General features: G+C 48.5%; 1 protein-coding gene across 3 annotated transcripts in view; it reads right to left on the bottom strand.

Annotated features, from left to right (window-relative positions):
• Window positions 1-10,510: 10,510 nt before the first annotated feature.
• RNF216 (ring finger protein 216) overlaps window positions 10,511-13,024 on the bottom strand; it is a 72,454-nt gene continuing 69,940 nt past the window's right edge. For all 3 annotated transcript variants that reach the window (XM_070954879.1, XM_070954880.1, XM_070954881.1), the window contains one exon: window positions 10,511-12,005. In XM_070954879.1, the coding sequence (XP_070810980.1) occupies window positions 11,668-12,005 (338 nt within the window). In that variant the 3' untranslated portion in view covers window positions 10,511-11,667. The remainder of the gene's footprint in view (window positions 12,006-13,024) is intronic.

Below are 13,024 nucleotides of genomic sequence, written 5' to 3'. Positions count from 1 at the left end.
GTTCCCCTCGCACATACGTGCTAGTCGTTCCTGACTCTAGGGGGCGGTGCTCATCTCCGTTTCAAAGCCGAAGAGCCAGCGCTATCAGAAGACGTCTCCGTGGTCATGTGGCCGGCACGACTCAACGTCAAAGGTGCACAGAACGCTGTTCCTTTCCCACCAAAGGTGGTCCCTATTTTTCTACTTGCATTTTTTATGTGCTTTCGAACTGCTAGGTTGGCAGAAGCTGGGACAAGTTAATGGGAGCTCACCCCGTTCCGCGGCACCAGGGATTCGAACCGCTGAACTGCCGATCTTTCGATCGACAAGCTCAGCGTCTTAGCCACTGAGCTACCACGTCCCTGCACTTTAATATTAGGCCCTCCAATAAAGGTCAAAGTGCATAAAAGGATGCACAGGGCACTTTACACAAAAGATACTCGTTTTATTGGAAAAGGAAAGTCCCCTTTAGGTGTTTCCTTTCGTCTATTTGCTTTCTTACGGTCTTCCCTGCACCCATTCAGGCAGCGGCTGATGTAATAAAGATGATCAGCCAGAGGTGGTTTAGGAAAGACAGAGGCCCTTAAACTGCGGTCCCCGTCGCCAGCAGCAACTTGCAAGCCAAACGTTGAGGTTTAAAAAAAGCAAGATGTGCACAAGTAACAAAATCGGTGGAGCAGAACTGAAGCCCTTCCACCGTTTCTCTCATTATTTCCCATCGCCTAAAAGAATAAGGAGTCTTCTCCTTATTCTGGGTTCTCTCGGCCGTTTCCAATATTCACTACGTTTCCTGCTAAAAGCCATAGTAATTAAACCACCGTTGAGTTAATTAAATGCTCAAGTCAAATCTCCTCCTGAGTTCAGCTGTTAAAATTCCCTGGCCCCAGGAGTGAGCTTCAAAATTTTTTGCAAGGGGTTCTCTGCCTGGTTGCTGGATGGGTGTGGCCATGGTGGGTGTGGCCTAGTCGGCCTCCTGCACCACAGTGGGGGGGTGAGGGTGTTTTTGCCCTCCCCGGGCTCCGGAGGCTTTTCTGAAGCCTCCAGGAGGACGAAAAACGGCCTCCCCAGGCTCCAGAGGCCCTCTGGAGGCTAGAAACGGGCCCATTTCCAGGCCTTCCCAAACTTCTGGTAGGCCCGTTTTTCACCCTCCCCGAGCCTCCGCGCACGCCCTGCACTTATCTGCATCCAAAACGGGCCGTGCGACCTCCCCCCAATCCTCCCCCCCCCCGGCTCCTGGCACGCAATGACAAAAAGGTTAGCCCTCACTGCCCTAAGCCGTGATCTGCAAGCCACCTTAAAAGGCTTCACCTACAGCTTGCTAAGCAAAAACCAGGTTGCAACGTGTGAATGTGCTTTCCTCGCTCTTCCAGGGATCCATTGTCTCATGTGTACTCAAGGTAGGGAATCCAGCTACGGTGGCTTGCAAAGCGTGGACACCAGAAGTGGGTTTCAGCAGGTTCTGAGCAGTTCTGGAGAACCGGTAGCGGAAATTTTGAGTAGTTCGGAGAGTTGGTAGTAAAAAGTCGGACTGGCCCCGCCCCCATCTATTCTCTGCCTCCTGACTCTCAGCTGATCGGGAGGAAATGGGGATTTTGCAGTATCCTTCCCCTGCCATGCCCACCAAGCCACGCCCACCAAACCATACCACGCCCACTAAGCCACGCCCACAGAACCGGGAGTAAAAATTCTGACTGGCCCTGCCCCATCTATTCACTGCCTCCCGAGTCCCAGCTGATCGGGAGGAAATGGGGATTTTGCAGCAACCTTCCCCTGGAGTGGGGTGGGAATGGAGATTTTACAGTATCCTTCCCCTGCCATGCCCACCAGGCCACGCCCACAGAACCGGTAGTAAAAAAATTTGAAACCCACCACTGGTGGACACCTCCCAGGCTCTCTCGAGTCCCGAATCCACCACGTGGCCCAGAGATACTAACTACCGGTAGTCCTCGACTTGCAAGAATTCATTTAGTGACCGTTCGAAGTGACAACGGCACCAAAAATAGGGACTTAACGACCGTTTCCCCCACACTTATGACCGCTGCCGCATCTCCCCGCGGTCACGGGATTCACATTCGGATGCTTGGCAAACTGAATCGTGTTTATGACGATTGCAGCAGCCTTCGCTTAGCGACCGGGTTACTAATTTAAGGACAGCAGCGCTTCGCTTAGCAAACGTGGCGAGGAAAGTCGGAAAACGGGAGCAAAACTCCCTTTAACCGATGTCTCACTTAACAACGTATATATTTGGGGCTCCATCGTGGTCGTAAGCTGAGGAGCGCCTATAGTTTAACCGAGCGGCTTGCCAGAGGTTTTAGAGGTATGATTTTCGTTCCTTCCCAAGGCAAACCAGTCCGCACAAGGGCCTGCAGAGCTGCAGCTGGCCCTTAATAAAAAAAGGACGGCTGACGGATGAGGCCTTCCCGTTGCCATGGTGATGAGGCCTGACGGAGCATCTTGCCCGGAAGAATGAAAATGGGGATTTGCAGCCCCCCCCGAGAGCAAAAATAAAATAAACCAAAAAAGCAGCTGGCGATGGCACACATGCCCCACAGAGAGGGCTCTCCCTGCCACCTCTGGAACGCATGCCATAGGCTCGCCATCACGGGTAGGAGCAGGGGGCTGGACTAGAAGACCTCCAAGGCCCCTTCCCGCTCTAGTCTATTCTAAATCCTCTGAACTTCAAAAGTGGCCTCCTGGAACGGCCATCTCCAGAGACCCTTAGAGAAAACGGCGAAATCTGAAGACGTTTTTGGGTCAAAGGGGAAGATCAGTTTGCCGCAACGGGTGGTTAATTTTTAACAAGTTTATTCTTGAATTGGGGGCGGGTGGGGGGGGAGGAAGCAGGAGTTTGGAGAGGTTTTTTTTTTTTTTTTTAAATCTTCTAAGCCATCCTGAGTCAGTTGGATGAGATGGGCTGCTATATAAATAATTTTTTTAAAAAAAAAATTACGTTTCCCTTATTACCAAGGTCTGGGAACGGCTCCATGGGATGACTCAAGCCAGAAGAATAAACGGCTATTAAGATTCAAATATTCACGGTTACCATCCTGAAGTTCTCTTCTAAACACCCCCCCCCACGGCAATTACCTTCGCTTCCTCCTTAAAGAGCAATTAACAGTTTTTACAGAGGTTTTGAACCTTGGCTCAGCTGCTGCCTGCTGACCTTTCCAATCCTCTCCGGTGTCATTAAAAGCAACGAGGGGGAGAGAGAGGACGATGAATTAAAAAACATAGAAGACAGAACGGATGCGCAAGGAAACGCTGAGAATTCTCTTTAAAAATCAGATTTTAATCCGCCTCCCAATTACATTGGATTTTTTTTTTAAATTAAATTTTAATTGCTGCCTCGTGATTGTACCGAATTCCTGGCGAAAAAGGAAAACCTGTGAAATTGTTTCAATAGTGGCTTTTCAAGAACTGCACATCGTTGGAGGTGGGAAAGACCAGTGGTGAAATCAATTTTTTTTTTACTACCGGTTCTGTGGGTGTGGCCTGGTAGGTGTGGCTTGGTGGGCGTGGCAGGGGAAGGATACTGCAAAATCCCCATTCCCTCCCCACTCCAGGGGAAGGATACTGCAACATCTCCGTTCCCATCCCACTCCAGGGGAAGGATACTGCAAAATCCCCATTCTTCCCCACTCCTGGGGGAAGGATACTGCAAAATCCCCATTCTTCCGCACTCCACGGGAAGGATACTGCAAAATCCCCATTCCCTCCCCACTCCTGGGGGAAGGATACTGCAAAATCTCCATTTCCTCCCCACTCCAGGGGAAGGATACTGCAAAATCCCCATTCCCTCCCCACTCCTGGGGGAAGGATACTGCAAAATCCCCATTCCCTCCCCACTCCTGGGGGAAGGATACTGCAAAATCCCCATTCCCTCCCCACTCTGGGGCCAGCCAGAGGTGGCATTTGCCGGTTCTCCGAACTGCTCAAAATTTCCGCTACCAGTTCCTGTCAGAACCTGCTGGAATTCACCCCTGGTGAAAACTTCTCTTGCAGCAAAATCATCACTTCCTGCTCTACTTAATTTGGGAGAGCACCCCGCAAAAAAACTTAGCAAAAGTCAGGATGAGACATGCTTCCAACAGTTAGCTTGCTTTTGTTGCTGGCTTTCCTTGTTTCCTTGGCTGTTTTTGTCTTGGAAGCAAGCAAAAAGTGATCAACCTTGCTTTTAGGTAGGGACCTGCCCGATTCCTGTTTCGTTTCACGGAATCCGCGTAGGCGAGCTTCCTGTTGGATCACAGGCCCCGTGGACTGAGGTGGGCTGTGAAAAAAAACCGCAATTTAGTTCTCTCTCTTGGAAAGCCCATGGCCTTCGGATCTCGTTGCTGGCAAATCCGTAGCCAAAACCATCAACCGTATGTGCTTTCTTTGCAACCGATGTTGAGAACAGAACTGGTTGCGAAAATCTGCAAGGAGGCCCAATTCAAGAATCTTTCCAGGATTTCTGAGTTCGGCAACCAAAATTTGAGATCGGCAATGAGGTCCCTAAGTGAAGCGGTTGTGAAAAATCCTGTGATCGCCACTTGCTTGTAAGCCAATTGTAATGACAAACCTGTTGTGGCCCGCCAGCAGCCAGCAAAGCTAGCAGCAGATTCGGAGAGTGAGGAGATTGGGCCAGTCCTGGAGTCTGGGGAAGGCTCTGATGAGGGCTCTGCTTCGGAGGCAGAGAGAGGGCCAGGGCCGTCTGCCAGTTATCAGCTGCCTTCAGAGTCGGACATCAGTGAGGCACAAGAACAGCTGGATCCTGTTCCCAGTGTGCGCATGCACAGAGTTGCCAGACGAAGGGAACAGCTAAAGAACAAGGGTCGACTCAGGAGTAAGGCCACAGATGGACGATGAAGGGCCCCTCCCAGAGGGAATAAAAGAGGAGCGAAAGGGGAGTGGAGTTTGCAGGAGATTAGTTCATTCCTGCATTCTTCCCAAGTATTGCGGCGTCTGAAAGATATCGGCCTGGCCACTCTCCAAGCCTGATAAAGGTCGGTAATTGTGAGCTTATCTTGAAAGACTGTGGGAGAGGAAAGACTTTGCTGGAGAGGAATCCATTGTAAATTAAATACACACAAGGAGCACCAAAGACCCCTATAGACCAGTGGTGGGTTGCTACCAGTTCACCCTGAATTGGGTGAACTGGTAGCGGCGGGAGGCTCCGGCCACCTGCCCGGATGTCTCTGCACATACATAGAAGCGTTGCGCACACCGAGCGAACCGGTAGCAAACGAAATTGAGACCCGTTACGGCTACAGACCCAGTCAAGTATGGGTCACTAAGGAGGGATGGCTAGGGAAGAATTTGTGGGTGGAAGACGCTCATGGAAGCTGAAGGAGGGAGAGGTGGGGGGGATTAGAAAAAGCATTTGCATGGTAATTTTATGCAGAGGATCAGCTTACCGGATTCCCCAAAGCCGACTCCAACGGCGGCCCTCAACCGGGCTGGGAAGACAGGGTGACACTGAGCGCGCTCGTGTTTGAAACACGAAGCTAATCTGTTGCGACATCCTTGTCATTTTTCTACCCGCAGCTGCCCGTTCATTTAAGGGGTGAATTCCCCCCCGTCGTCGCCAAATGCCCCTTCCTCTTTATCTCAGATTAGGAGCTCAGAAATGGCGAGCATGCCCGGCTCCCCCCTCTCCCTCATCCTTGCAGCGAAGAGATTAAAGATCACCACAGGCAGTCCCCCAACTTCGTTTAGTGACCGTTTGAAGTTACGACGGCACCGAAGAATGTGATTTGGGACCCCTTTTTCCATCGCTACGACCTTCGCGGCAGCCCCCCCTGCCCCCACCCCCGGTCACGCGATCCAAATTCGGATGCTTGCCAACCGGTTCACCCTTAGGACCGTCGCCATGTCCCCGAGGCGATGTGTTCCCCGTTTTGCGACCTTGTGATCGGCCAAGTCAAATGGGGATGCCGGAATCACTTAAAAATGAGTGTTACTAACAATACAACTGCGGCGATTCGTTTAACACGCGTGGCAAGAAAGGTCGTAGAATGGGGCAGAATTCACTTCGCGAATGTCTCACTTTGCAACAAAAATTGGGTGTGTGTGTGTCAAGTGTGGTCGTAAGGTGAGGATTACCTGTGTTCATTGTGTAAGTGAGTGTTTAAAAGCAATAGCACTTAAGACTTGTATACTGCTTCACAATATTTTACAGCCCTCTCTAAGTGGTTTACAGAGTCAGCCTCTTGCCCCCGACAATCTGGGTTCTCGTTTTACCCACCTCGGAAGGACGGAAGGCTGAGTCAACCTTGAGCAGGTCAGAATCGAACTGCTGACAGCAGGGCAGAGTCAGCCTGCAATACTGCATTCTAATGGAAGGAAGGAAGGAAGGAAGGAAGGAAGGAAGGAAGGAAGGAAGGAAGGAAGGAAATAGCACTTATTTATATACCACTTCACAGTGCTTTTACAGCCCTCTCTAAGCGGTTTACAGAGTCAGCTGTTGCTCCTTACAATCTGGGTTCTCATTTTACCGACCTCGGAAGGAGAAAGACCGAGTTAACCTTGAGCAGGTGAGGATCGAACACCTGGCAGTCGGCAGAATTAGCCTGCAATACTGCATTCTCACCACTGCGCCACCACGGCACTTAAAACAAAAAGTTTCGCCTTTTTTTGTGATAAAATTTCCACCATTTTCACCCAGGGATAGTGACGTCTTTCGAACTGCAGAGATTTGAAGATTTGCAGGTAATGGCAACCGAGCTTATCTGGCATGACGGATCCTCCCGTAGGAAACCAGGATACGTAAAAAACAGGGAGCACAAATTTTCTTTTAATTACAAAAAAAATCGAAATTACAATATAATACAGAAACTTTTTACACGCGGATTAGAACGGTTTCCTACCAGAAGGTAAAGAAAAATATTCTTTTTTTTCCTCTCTCTCTCTCTCTCCTGGTTTTGGGTCTTCCTTTTTTTTTTTTTTTTAAAGTTTTCAGCTATGTTATACAAAGTTGTAGAACATGCAGCTCTCCCGTTGATAGGGCTTTGCTCCTTTAAATTAATTTCTCTCTCTCTCTCTCTTTTTTTGCTAAGTGCAAATGCTAAATTTCTCTCTCCACCTTTTAAGGCAAGTTAAATGCAACACTGCAAAGTTGATAATAGAAAGTACCTATTAAAATGTCAAAAGGGGGGGGGGGAAGAGGGGAAAATCCATACACTTCTCCTTGTCTACCCGTAAACAGATGAATGCTTTTGGAGAGATAGATACTATATACCGTATATATATTTGTATATATATATATATATATATGTATGTATACATAAAAAAAGAAGCTACCAATAAAAAACCACACCCCTCAAAAATGGAATTCCATACAATTTCCATTCTCCACCCAAGTAACTTTCCACTCGTAGGCATGTCCGTTTAAACCAGGGGTCTCCAATCTTGGCAACTTTTAAGACTTGTGGACTTCAACTCCCACAAGTCCTCGGCCAGCAAAGCAAAGCTGGCTGAGGAATTCTGGGAGTTGAAGTCCACAAGACTTAAAAGTTGCCAAGATTGGAGACCCCTGGTTTAAAAGATTCAGGAAAGATTCGGATTAAAAGAGAGGGGGGGGGAAAAAAGACAAGCAGACGACTAACCCAACAACATCCAGGAGTTTAAGAGAAAAAAAACCATATTTAAAAAAAAAAAAGGAAAAAAAAAAAGGAAATCGGGGGAAAAGTCACTCCCGCATCCATGCAGACTAATTGATCGATCGTATGCGATCCAGAAAGGGAAAAATAAAAGATCTGAAGGCGGCTGGTTGGGTTTGTAATCTCTTTTGCCACACCCTTTGTTAGGATCTGGTCTCCTTCATAAGGGACAGCCGAGGAGGCTCTTAAGACTGCAGCTGGATTCCCGTTTTATTTGCACCACCTCTGCAGGCATGCTTGCAAAAACACCTTCCCATCTTCAAGTTTCGAAGAGTCAAGGATTTATTTATTATTATTATTATTTTTAAAGAAAAGGTGGGTTTGGTATGACATTACCTGCTACAGATCAGACCAAATAATTGTCTCAATGGGAATTGATAAAACTGGAAGTCGTCCTTGAGATGCATGTTTTGGGCAGTCTCTCTCTCGTTCTTCTTCTGAGAAGCTTGTTGGTAATTTTGAAAGAAAAGCAAAGAGCCGATGGGAATCGGAGGTCTTTGGGGGGTCATTTGAGGAAGAAACCCATAGTTTCTTCCTCAAATGAATTGGGAGACTTAGCCCCCAAGGCCACACGACCCACAAAAGTCCAAGAAACAGACTTGTCCTTTCTAAACCGTGAGTGGGCCAGCTGAAGTTCTCCAGAAGATGCTGAAAGATAAGATGAGCATGAGACAATCTGGGCTTTTCTTCTATCCCACAAGTAGAGAAATTGGAAATAGAAATTACTAGTTAAATCAGGGGCTCTCCAACGTGGGCAACTTTTAAGACCTGTGGTCTTCCCCATTCGCAGAATTTCATTTCCGTAAGGATCTTGGCTGGCTGGGGAATTCTGGGAGAAGACTACAGGTTTTAACGTAGGCAAGGCTGGACACCTCTTGAGTTAAATGATAAAAGAATTCTCCCCTCACCTGTTATGGGCAACCTTATTCCAAATTCCTTGTTTTTACAGAAATGAAATCTAAGAGGCAGGGTTGGGTTTTCTACAACCAGGAGTAAATAAATTCAGCCTTTACCCAACAGAAAAAGCTGAGCTAATATTCTGGAACTCAAAAGCACAGGAAGAAGGGGATTGTTGCATCAGTAGTTCAATGACGTAGGAGAAGAATGAAGGATGCAAATTCTCACTTTAAATCTAGCCCAAATAGCCAAAACCTATCCAGAATTTTTTTTTTTTAAAAAAAGCAGCTTTAAGATGCAAAAGAACTCAATTTCCTAGGAATGAGGATTCTTTCTTAACTCAAGTACTTCTATGAGAATGGATCCCTTTTGGGTTTTAAGTGGCAGCAAAATTATTTTACATATATTTTTAGAGATGTACTGACAAGTCAACAATTGCTACCTCAAAGAAGCCAACAGTTTAAGGTGCCAATGTGAAAACCTGAATAAGATCCATATAAGCACAGTATCGGATCAGCTTGGGCTTAAATGTTTTTTTCGTGGGTTTGGTTTTCGTGGCCGAACGGTAGCAAAGCAAAGGAAAAAAACACAATTTTGAATCTACATGGCTAAGATGGGGGCCAGAATGGCAAGGGACACATGGAATGGAAGACAACCGAAAACTTTGGGATGGAAGAACTTCAGGAAAATATGGCTCCTATCAGATTAAATCCCCAGCTGCTCCCAACACTTTCGCCGTGGAGTCCATCACACTTTCTCAACCAAGGAAAAGGGTCCAAAATTTGCCACGGGGAACGTTCTGATCTATCGATCAGTCTGATCGACCCTTATTGATCGGGGATTAGGTGGGCCACGTAGACCTACGCACACTGGGTGGCGAGCGCTCTACCTCGGAAGCGAGCAGCTGTTCAAAGCATCCCCGGTTTTATTTCAGAATAATTTGAAAGAAAAGCCTATCGGGAAAAAATCGGGAGTTGCATGATCACGTCCAGAAGGAAAGGGGAGAAGAAGGTCAACTGTTTGGATATCCAGGAGGAAAAACAAACAAACATAAAAAGCCGGTTTGATAATATTGTTTAAAAGGAAACGGGTAGCTAGAATCAGGGAGGAAACACTTGAAAAGCGGCTGTCGGCTTCATTTTCCTGGCAGTTCCCTGCTTCTTTTCCACACTTAATGGAGAGTGAAGAAATGACAATATTTACGGGCCTCTCTGCTATGCCTGTCATCCAAGGAATATAGGTTTTTTCATGGAGTAAATTTAAAAAAAAAAAATGTAAGGAGGGAAGGGAGCAATCTGGGCGACAAACCGAATTAGTCCTGGTTCCAAAACCATCCCTTGTATTCTATTGCTTGACCTGACCCAAGGCCCCCAAGGGAAACCGTGGGGAAGATTCCCTCCGTTGGATTTAGATTTTAGGAGAAGAGGAGAAAGCCATTTTCTGCAACGTTTCCCTCTCCCTCCCCAAACCTGGCGTCCGCCAAAGATGCAAGAGGCTCTTCAGCTTCCAGGCTTCTGACCCAGAGAGACCTTTCGCTGGCCAAACTTCTTCGGAAGAAAGGTCATCGACCTGATGTGGGTAGCTGCTGGTTTGGGAAGGGAAGCTGTTTCTGAAGACAAGGAAGTTTTTCCTTCCTGAAATCATCACGAGAACCAGCTGCGGGGCTCACTTCCTTGTCCTCCAAGCTCTGGCTGATCACGCAGGAACTTTCTGGCATGTTTTTGAGGTCACACCTCTTCCCAGTGAGGGTATGGAAGCCACGGAGGACCGAAGGGGGTACAGGTGTACTGAAGGTGGAAGGGGATATCTGGGGGAAGCAGGAATATTTGGAGAACAGGTTCTATCCATCCATCCATCCATCCATCCATCCATCCATCCATCCATCCATCCGATCTACTAAACTAGGGGTCTCCAACCTTGGCAACTTTTAAGGCTTGTGGACTCCAACTCCTCAGCCAGATGGGAGTTGAAGCCCACAAGCCTTAAAGTTGCCAAGGTTGGAGACCCCTAGTTTAGTAGATCAGTTGGATGGACGGATGGATGGATGGATGGATGGACTTCCAACTCCTGCAGCTGGCTGGGAATTCTGGGCTTTTAAGATGGGTGGACTTCCAATTCCCACAGCTGGGAGTTGGAAGTCCCCTCCTCTTAAAGGTTGAGGAGCACTGATCTAAAGCCAGCCCTTAAAAACGGTTCTGCTGAAGAACCCAAGACCGAAATGTTGAGAGCACACATCTAGCTTCAGACCTGGGCTTTAAAGAGCTGGAGGACGCATATGGGAGCTTAGAGCCATGTGCTCCCACAGGTAAGGGAGAAGGTCCAAGGCGCATAGGGGCAGTTCTCCCAGCCGGGGGAGCAACCTGACGCCAGAGAAAAAAAGCGGAAACCCAATTGCACACCTGTCTTTCCACAGAACCCCAATACTTCTGACCTCTCAGTCAGTTTGTCATCCCTTCCTCCAGCTGGGGCTCTCATTTCCACGCATAACGGAGAGAAACCTCCACGGGCTCCAGGGTTAGTAGCCAAATCAAGGTTCCGCTGAGCTGCTTGTCAAATTCCCGAGGATCTCCCCCAGCTCGCTTTAGGAGACCCCGACCCCCCTTAAGAAGGGCATCTATCCCATGCTTTTCCTAGCAGAAGAGGGAAGCTGTGGAAGCTAAGAAGACCCTCCTCCCGCCACGCCTGGCGTTCTGGGAATGAAGGGAACTGCCACCTGAGCGTTTCAAATATTCCAAACTCTTCCTCTTCCTCTGCCACCTTCAACCTCTTCTTGGGTTGAGGTGTTGCGAGGTCCTACAGCTATGGAAGGAGTACATTTTGGCGATGCTGTCGTCCCCTCCTCCTCCTCCTCCCTCTTGCGGAAGCCCTCTTCTCAAACACTGAGAGCACCTGGAGAAAAATTAAACAGTGCTGGGATAAACCCCTTATTGCAAACTAGGGCTCCCCTGCGCCTAGCGGAGGGCGGGGAAAACGGATCTCTGAACTGGGAGACAACCAGGGAGGTGGAAGGAACAGGAGCCAAGGCGGAGATGGTAGCTTTCGTGGGGAGGGAGGGAGGGAGGGAGGGGGGAGAGCGAGCATCGACAAACCAGTGTGTGTGGACTTTCCCTGCAGCAAGTTCCGGAAAGGAACGGCGCCTTCCCGAAAAAGCGGATCAGAACCGATGCCGAGGCTGAGGCCCGAAGTGCATAGGGAGATTGTGCTCCAGCTGAAGGTTCATTTGGGGGAAGTCGTAGTTGACTCTCATGTTGGGGAGCGGGGGCACGTAAGGGGCCGGGATGGGGCCCAGGTTGATGGGGCCGAGGTTGTTGTACAGCGGGTGCACCGGAGGGAGAGGGAAAGGCGGGTGGCCGAAAGGGTAGGGGCGGATTTGATGGTGGTGGTGGTGGTGGTGGTGGAAGTTCTGGGGGACAGGCCTGGGGATGGCTTCGATCCGTGGGATCTTCTCTGCGGGTTTTTCTGCCGGAGGCCCGATCCGCTTAAAACTGTTTTCTGCAAAAGAAAACAAACAAACATATATGTATATATATCTATAGAGAGAGAAAGAGAAGGTAGGCAAGAAGGTGACAATTTTACAAAGAATTCTGGGCGCCCTGTTTAAATGGGTTTCCTAGTATTAGGATGAAGTAAAACCAGCTCATTTGGACCGACCTGCGTGCCACGTCTGTGTTTGTCTTTTAAGGACAAATATGGACTAGCACTGATGATGTTCCCTAGCTGGGTCATGAAACGTCTGCAGGAATACAACCAAGCTCAGAGAGCACCAAGGACCACCCCCCGCCAGTCCTCCTCCTCCTCCTCCTCCCTCCCCTCTGCTAACCATACTCCCTTCTAGCACGGATGAAGTTACCGAGTTGGGTCATGAAACATCTGCAAGAAAACAGCTAAGCTCAGGAATCAATAAAGACCCTACAGTCCTCCTCCTCCTGTCTTCTCTTCCTCCTTCTCCTCCTTTCTCCTTCTTCCCTTCTTCCTTCTCTTTCTCACTCCTCCTTCTCTTCCTCCTCCTCTCCACAAACCCCACTCCCTTCTAACACTGATGATGTTCTTAATTTGGCAATGAAGCATCTGCAAGAAAACCACAAGCTCAGGAATCAATAAAGACCCTACAGTCCTCTTCTCTCTCCTCCTGTCTTCTCTTCCTCCTTCCCCTCCTTTCTCCTTCTTCCCTTCTTCCTTCTCTTTCTCACTCCTCCTTCTCTTCCTCCTCCTCCCCACAAACCCTCCTCCCTTCTTGCACTGATGATGTTACCTAATTTGGCAATGAAGCATCTGCAAGAAAACACCAAGCTCAGAGAGCACCAAGGACCACTCCTCCTCCTCTGCTAACCATACTCCCTTCTAGCACTGATGAGGTTACCTAGTTGGGTCATGAAACGTCTGCAGGAAAGCCATCAAACTCAGAGAGCGCCAAGGAGCCCTCGTTTCAACCCTGAGCTACAAATATTCTCCTTTATTGGTAAAAGACAAATATTCCCACCTAATGCAGCTTCCCTGCTTCTATCCATTCA

Source organism: Pituophis catenifer, unplaced genomic scaffold (assembly GCF_029215685.1).
Source record: "Pituophis catenifer annectens isolate HBS135680 unplaced genomic scaffold, rPitCat1.0.hap2 SCAF_16, whole genome shotgun sequence".
NCBI classification, from domain to species: domain Eukaryota; kingdom Metazoa; phylum Chordata; class Lepidosauria; order Squamata; family Colubridae; genus Pituophis; species Pituophis catenifer.
Note: the sequence above shows the minus strand (reverse complement) of the source record. Positions and strands in the feature narration are given on the sequence as shown.